The 8,387-nt window shown below is 35.7% G+C and overlaps 1 protein-coding gene across 1 annotated transcript; it reads right to left on the bottom strand.

The window, feature by feature from the left end:
- Positions 1–274: 274 nt before the first annotated feature.
- Positions 275–3,400, bottom strand: ccn2a (cellular communication network factor 2a). The gene is made up of 5 exons (XM_041252318.1): positions 3,162–3,400; positions 2,555–2,771; positions 2,188–2,439; positions 1,699–1,910; positions 275–1,444 (listed from the first exon to the last, which is right to left on the bottom strand). The coding sequence occupies exons 1-5, from the start codon at positions 3,222–3,224 to the stop codon at positions 1,148–1,150; spliced, it is 1,041 nt and encodes a 346-aa protein (XP_041108252.1). The 5' UTR covers positions 3,225–3,400; the 3' UTR covers positions 275–1,147.
- Positions 3,401–8,387: the final 4,987 nt, after the last annotated feature.

Genomic DNA, 8,387 nt, shown 5'->3' with positions numbered 1-8,387 from the left:
TTTTATATGTGGGCTGCAATTCAGGCAATAACCTTCTTAAATATGTTAAATTGTTTTAAAACCAAATGCATGGCACCTTATTATTATTAAGTGTTTGACAGGTTTGTCAATGTTCCATGAACTACTATAATTTATAGTAGGAACCTTTATCATAATTATCTATTCATTTTTTGATGATAACTTGCATGCATTATTTGCATTTCTTTAGAACATCCCAGTATGACTAGTATTCATTTTTATTACTGTACTGAAAAAAATAAAAGTGACACATTGCTTATTTATATAAAAATATATAATACTTTATTCCAAACTAGAAAAGTGCAAACATGTAACACACTTCTGGTCACACTTCTCGAAAGACATTACACAAACTGTTGAATAAACAGTCACTTTAACAAACAAGCTATCAATAAAAGTATCAAAGCAGTAAACAAAAAAAAGGCACATAACTTTAAATTAACATAAACAACTGTACAAAAGATGTACAATATTTACAATACTATTACAGTTGAAGGAAAGAAACTCCAACAGGTCATCCAGTCTTTTTATGACACAACTGTTTTACAGCATTCTGAAACAGAAAGTTAAATTCAATGGGTTTTTTTTCAATGCTTTTTTCAGTGCTGTATCAAACATTATAACACATTCACAGAGCACCTTGTCTTGGTGGAATGTTTTTTTTTTTCAGACAAATGCTGAAAATGTAACCTGTCATCAATACTGACAGAGTTCTGTAACAACAAACAAAAAATAAGAGCACACAACTGGCAAGAGGATCAAGGTTCAGTTGGATTGAAGTCTTCATCCTTCTTAACCAAAAGTGCTATGAGTTTCAAAACTGCCAAGTCAGTGGGACACCTCACCTCAGTTTGGTGGCATCTGCCAATTTGCAACCACCTCCTGGTAGTATTGGACTATAGTGCAGCATTTTTTTTGTGTGTTTGTGTCACTGTTTTTCAAACCCACTCAGGGGCAAATGTCTATAAGGCAACTGGCCTCAGACATATGTCGAAACAATATATATGTATACACATTTCTAAAAACAAAGAAACGCATAATATGTTGTGCTATTTTGTTATCTCTACAAATGAGATGGTTATCTGTTCAATTCAAGTTAACAGTCAATGGTATTTTGTTTTTGTGTTTTTTAAGCCATGTCTCCAAGCATTTTTTTGTAGTACATGGACTGGAAGATGTCGTTCTCCCCAGGGCAGTTGTAGTGGCAGGCGCAGGACTTGATGAACATCATCTTCTTCTTCATCACCTCGCCATCGGGGCACTTGAACTCCACGGGAAGGGTGGCTGTTCTGTGAGGAGTGCAGCAGCGGCCATCAGTGCAAACCCCACAGAACTTGGGCCTGTAGGTTTTAGTAGTGGTGCAGCCGGAAAACTCAAATTTCATGGGCTTGGAGATCCTGGGAGTGCGGATACACTTCTTTCCTTTCTGCAAAGATATAAATAAGAGGGGATTTAGATGACTCGAAATAACTTTTTGTTTAAAATGTGTAAACACCAAACAGATGCAAGATTCACACAAAAATATACTTTTTTTTTTTCTATAATACAATGTGCTGGCTATTAACTTAAATCTGAATAGCCAAAACCAGACTGAACATATATTTGTCCTATCTGCTTTGATCAACAGTCTTATTGAAAAAAATATATATACGTTTTTAGAAAAAGTTTTTTTTTTTTTACCTTAATACTCTCCTCCATCTGTGACTCGCATGGTCTGACCAGACACAACCTGGTTTGCTTCTCCAGCCTGCATTGCCTGTTGTCATTGGTAACTCTGGTGGAGATTCCCATGCCGCAAGTCTTGGAGCAAGCACTCCATTCAGTGGTCTGAACCAGGCAGTTGGCACGCATCATGGAAGGGTCAGGACCATAGGTGGCTTCTTCTCTGTAAGCTGTGAGATGAAAAGGAGGGAGAATATGATTAGTCTTGCTGCAAATTGTCCATAAAAAAGGAAACATTTAAACTTGTAACTTTAGCAAAGCAAGCATTTTCTAACTAACCGATGCCTTACAGGAAGACATGAACGTCATGCTAAAGGTTTAGTATTCTTAAGCTTTCTATATTGCAATGAAATGTAAATGCTAACTTACATGGGTACTCCATAACGTTGCGGAAGTAGCTGTGTGGTTTTAACAAAACATTACAGATATACCTAAAGATAAACTCACCAGCCAGGGCAGGGCCGACCATGGTTTGTTGTCTTGGATGATCACACACCCACTCCTCACAGCATTTTCCTGGGACCTTGACTCGTCGTGGCATGGGGCAGTCTGGGCTTGGAAGGCGGATATCTATGCTGCAGAGGGGCACACAGCCAATGCCCCCATCTAGACAGGTGCACTGATATTTACAGCTGCTCTGGAAGCTCTCTCCACTCCTGTACACCATGCCTCCAAAGATACAGGGAGAACCTTCCTTGGCTACAGGAGGAAACAATAACATCAATTAGATTTTGAGAACAGCTACGTTCCAGCATGCACACAAAAGTAATAAAGTAACAATACTTGAATCTATAAGCTTGCACAATGTACTTACCTGTGCAAACTCCAATTCTGCGGGTCACAGGGGATCCAAAGTCACAGAAAAGCCCTTTGTGATGGTCACAGGTGTCGTTCTCAGTGCAGAGCTCCCCGATCTGTTTAGCACACACCTTGCAGCATCTACAACTATCCATGACCAAGCTCACACCAGCAGGGCATTCAGGGGGCATATCAGGGCACTTGCACTCGCCACTGCACTCCTGAGCAGACACCTGTGTGGAACATCAATGTGAATTTACTGCACATTCAGACTCTGCAAGTTCACCAAAAAACAGAAAAGCCTTTATCTAGTAATGTTTAGTCTTGCTACTGTATGCTTGATCTATTTGAAAAATCTAATATAAATAAATGAAAAATCTAATATAGTGATCAGACACATTTAAGTTAGCAAGCTCACCTTGCTAGAATAAATCAAGAGCTATTACAGTTTTACTTGACACACTACATAAATCTGTGATATAGCTCTATATAGCAATACAAATATATGTAAACAATATTACCAGCCAAGGATACATCAATTGGCTTCAATAGAAAACTTTCAAACTGGTCCAACTAAGCAACACATATCATTATTTATTTTTTTAAATAGTGTATTAACTTACCCAGCAAAACAGGGTGAGAAAGATGAAATAAGTTAATTTCAGGTTTTTCATTCCAGCAGACATCTTTTCTGTATTTTTATAAAATGTTGAACAAGATTTTCTTGTCAAGTAGAGTTGCAAAATATTTCTCTGATCAAGTTGATCTCGTTGAGTTTCAGGTTTTCTTGTTATCTCTAAGCCTTTAGCTTCTGTAGATCTGTAGATCTGTCTCTTGAAGTTCTCTCTTTTTAGCGAGTAGAGTTGTTCTGTGTCTAAAGCTGGGCTCTCACCCTGTATTTATACTCTGCTGGCTGCTATGACGTGCCAGCAGAGTGAATGGAGTCCTGGACAAACAAGGACATTCTTGGCATTCTTTCCTAGTTTCCTGCCTCCTCTAGACTCGCACCGGATTGCTCGTGAACCTCTTGACACCCAACATTCCTCCTGTCTGAAAACTCAATACAGCCAGAACATAATTTGATGTATCATAATACAATATTAAATTGAATTTGATAAAACTGTATTGAATTTAGTTTTAAATAAGATTCTAGATAAATAATATAAAAAAAAACTGAAGCATGTTTTTTCTGTCTTGTGTATTATTATTATTATTATTATTAGTATTATTATTATTATTATTATTATTATTATTATTATAATAATAATAATAATAATAATAATAATAATAATAATAATAATAATAATAATAATAATAATAATAATAATTTCTTAATATTGTAGGTATGGTAATATTGGACTCAACCAACATTTACCGTGTGCCATATCAGCACTAATAGAATTCCACTGTGCACATAATACAGCATTGTATTGCCAAAAAAAAAATTGTATCAGATGTCTTCTAAAAGTATAAACCTCAAATCATGTACAATCATGGGACATGCTGGAATGCTTATGTTGGTGAATACAGCCTCCCCTGAATTCCATTATGGTGTATGGTTCCATTAATAATAAACTCTTTACAATGCATGGTTTTGCTTTATTCTGACCAAGTCAACCAAGTGTGCCAGAGGGCCAGGTGTGGATACCTGCTAGCATTTCCAAAAGTTTTGTGAATTAGGTAGTGACTCTGTTGTTCTTCACATGCTTGTAGAGCTTATAGCTACCTTCTCACTTGATATTGTTCAGTTTTGTTGAAGGTGCAGGTGTAAATATGTAACAGTCTAGGAGGTATACAATTCTGCACTTCCTCTTTTCTGGCTGCAATATTTTTAGATGGCAATTACCAGGTTGAGAGCAGTATAAATAAACACAGGTGCAAATGTTTTCATTTATCTTGAACAAGATTGAGACATAATAGCAATTCACTAAACCATTACATCGCCTTCAAGATGTATCTTAATATACTGTGTTGATATTTATAATCCAACTAAATTTTTTTTTTTTTTATATATTATATTCATAGAAGTTAGCATACATTTTAGCCATGTTCTAGTAAATTATTCTCGAAAAGCACTCATACGTTTATGAATAAGCCCCAGTACAGTTTGATATATTACCCCATGCTTTAATGTTACCCCATTTCCTTGTCAAATGTGGGCTGACTGTAATTTTACAAATAAGGTTTAGTCTATGTACTTATAGGCACAGGTGTGATACATTCCTCCTGAAATACCCTATTATGCTTGATCAGTTACAAGACATTAAACAGACTTAAGGATTGCAGGAAAGTGGCTAGACTCTGGGTGTTTGTATATTTTTAAAAAAGGATCACACAAGCCCCACACTCTCCGTCTTGCTCTTATAAAAGCGAGTGCTGCTTTTTGCCAGCCACCAGATCGGAAATGAAATACTCCCAGAGAAAACTTCTATCTAAAGGAATGCATCAAATGAGCCAGCAGACATACTCTTACTACAAGCACACAGACTCACAGGAAGCTTAGCCATGTATGGTGATCCTCACTTTCAGCTTTTCTGTCTCAGTAGAAGTATTGTACTCTACACAGCATACTGCCGACAGATGTCCAAGATTTAAATCAACTCCCATATTTATATTTTCAATATTCCAAGGCAAAAATTTCAGCTGTTGCCTAGTTAAACTTTATATTTTTTCTATGTAAACAATATTGAAAAAGGTTTGTGAAACACACAGTACTTACAGCATGTAAACATTATTTGCATCCCTGGTACTGTACGTAGAATTTGGCATAAGCCTACTGAAACGGTTCTAGTTCATGGATCAAAGTTACACTTACACTGATGTTATCATGGCGTTGGTAATATTATGTTATCTCTTAGTTCGTATCTCAATTAAATGTATCTACTTTCTCACAGTTCACAGTTTTCAATGCCGAAGGCCCAGTGCTTTAGCTAGAAACTTTCTCCAAGAGGTACAGTATGTGGTTACTGGGGCATTACCAAGTCAATTCAGGTCTGTCAGCCTTTAATGTCATGGATTGTGGTTTTCTACACTCATTCTATGGTATGTAATCTAAGCTTTGTAAATATGACAATGATAGTGATGCAAAGAGAAGACATGCAGCTGTTTTAGTCCAAGGTTAAGCAGGGTGATTCTGTATTTACCTTCAAATGAGCGAGGAATTTAGCAGGAAGTACATTTTAAGGCGGGGGCAAGGAGTGGGGGTTAGATATGACCAACCAAAACAAGTTCGAGAACAAGAACAATGCTCCTGTGGAATCAACATTTCATAGCATCTTTGGCTGCCTCCACACAATTCTAATCACTATAGTCGATATATTTCAGTTCAACTGACAGTTTTCAAGTATAAGAAAACAGTACATGATCCAGAACTTGATGCAATGGTCTGAAGGCAAAGGTTGTCAGACCTTTTACTAACACACACAAGCCATGCTTTCACATTTTATTTGAATTTCTACCTTACTGTTATGTCATCCCAGTTCTCCAATATATACTACCATCTATTTAGAACAGTTTTGTTTATCATATCTTATTCTTTATACCGTAAATAACTTTTTTTTTCCCCAATATGCTATTATTGGCGAGTGCATTACCTTCCCATTATAGAAACCGTTGTGACAAATTATTGGCTTCTGAAGACAAGTGGTGTACAAGGTGCCAAGTCGTAGGTAATTATTAGGGGCACTATAAATCTCCAACCCTTTTGGTTAATTTACTGTGATCTAGTATAATCTGAGATAAGCCAATTATTTGAACTCCTCCAGTTGGATTTATTGTTATGTGTACAGTGAGGGTAGGGATGGGCTACAAGAATTAATGACAACAATTACCCCGCACTCTTTATCAGTTTAATAAAGACGCTATATTGCATTGCAGTCAACGGGCTACCTGGAAAAGCCCAGTATGTTTGCCCTTGATATACAGCTATGACCAAAAGTTTTGCATCACCTTACAGAACTAATTAAATTTGCTTCACATAGTAGAATGAAACCTGCTGAATGTTATGTTAGCATATTGAATTACGTAGCGCTTTACAGTTTTCCACATACGTCATGAAAAACTGACAAACTGAAAAATGTGATATTTAAAAAACTAACATAAAATACTGTACTACTATTATGGCTTCCGGTAGATTTTTGCAATATCATTTTGTAATTTCATTGATTTCATGACAGTAAATAAAATATCTAAATTATGTCACTATACCAGTATACATATTATAAATTATGTCTCAATCCTAAAATTGTAGGTAATACAAAACTTTTGGCCATAGCTGTACATCTGGGACCTAACTGTGCTATCAAATTAGAAAGTTTAATGTGGCTATGTTCCTATATCGACCTGCATTGTAGCAGATTGATTTATGAACATGAAATAAAACAAAAAAAAAACTGTATGTATGTATACATCAGGAAATCTTCTAAAAGGATATGTATCTGTTTTATGGTAATGTAACTAATGTTTACAATAAATGGTTTGTATTTAATTTTTATGTGTTTCACATCTGGGCCTCTGCTACATTTTCCACAACTAGATGACGACTGGCTGAGAGAGAAATGTTTCCGGTGATCTCTCCCACCAGTGGTGTGAATTTGGTAGAAATGATGGTAGAATTCTTAAAATAATCCAGTTATGGGGGCTGAAGTTTAAGACTTTGAAATTCCTCTGCTGAATGCATATTTTACGTGTAGATATAACAAAAAAAAAGTTTAATAGAGAAATTGATTCAAATGCTAGTCACAAAAGGAAAAACAGTTTGCCTTTTTGTGTTTTATTGAGTATACTAGTTTTAGAATATATAAAACTGAGTATGTACGTTCTATCATTATAGGCGATGAACAATGACCCATTTAAACAATATTGGCCTTTGACTAACTTTTAGAAATTTCAAAATAAGCATTTTCATAACAGCAAACGGATAGCATTTATCAAAAATTAAAGAACTGCAAACACCAGAAGAACAATAAAATAGTCACATCCCTCGTTTGAAACTTATTTACCAGAACACTAGATGATTTACTAGATGAAACTAACCTGCTTTTTTACGATTGTGAAAAAGCTCAAATACAGGGAATTACAGAGTTTATTTGTAGTGTGACAAGTGAGACAAAATTCAACAAAGCCATTTTGACTGAATGGCATCAAATTAATAAGATTTGTGGTTGCTAGTATTTTCTCAGTAGCTCTTATGAAAAATTGTGAACTAAATTCTGCATCATTACTGGCTATTTCTGGGAACTATTTTCCATGTGTAAAGATTTATTGAACTCTGTGTTCTTTCTGGTACCCAGTAAAATAGTATGAGCTGTGTCGTGCCACAGAACAATTTTCTAAACATACCTTCTCGCTGTATCCAAGGATAATTGCATTTGAATTATACCAAGGACACTTTCCTTGACGATTGTGTGCGCATTCCTAAAATGGTGTCTTTTCATTCTGTTGTAGCCCGAGAGATGCCCGTTTGTCTTAACCTTGTCAAGTCTTGTGTTTTAAACATTTTTCTCAGTAAATCTCATTTTTTTAATGTTTGCAGTGTCACCATGTAAAAACTGGCATAAACAAACATACATGAAAAGGCCAGTTGGGTCTCCCCTTGGAATCAGTTTGCCTCTATATAACTCTGTGATCCAAAAAGAAATGTTGCTGCTATTAGGTTATCCAGTTTAGAAAGAAGCCCTGTGATATTGTGACACTGTAACTCTGTTGACCTGTATAATAGTAGAATATAAAAATATGTTTAGCGTACACTTAGTACTGACATACTGAAATATGTATGCCTATTTTCTGTATTAAGCGTTTTGAAAACATAAAAAAGAAGCAACAGTAAGCATGCTTGAATCCGTACATTG

This window comes from Polyodon spathula, chromosome 6 (genome assembly GCF_017654505.1).
Source record: "Polyodon spathula isolate WHYD16114869_AA chromosome 6, ASM1765450v1, whole genome shotgun sequence".
NCBI lineage: Eukaryota > Metazoa > Chordata > Actinopteri > Acipenseriformes > Polyodontidae > Polyodon > Polyodon spathula.
The sequence above is the reverse complement of the archived record's forward strand: the minus strand, read 5'-3'. Positions and strand labels throughout refer to the sequence as shown.

Coding starts and splice junctions, on each gene's coding strand:
- ccn2a (XM_041252318.1), bottom strand. CDS start 3,224: ATGTCTGCTGGAATGAAAAACCTGAAATTAACTTATTTCATCTTTCTC. Junction 2,440..2,554: donor CAGAATTGGAGTTTGCACAG/GTAAGTACATTG, acceptor TTCCTCCTGTAG/CCAAGGAAGGTTCTCCCTGT. Junction 1,911..2,187: donor GGTCGGCCCTGCCCTGGCTG/GTGAGTTTATCT, acceptor TTCATCTCACAG/CTTACAGAGAAGAAGCCACC.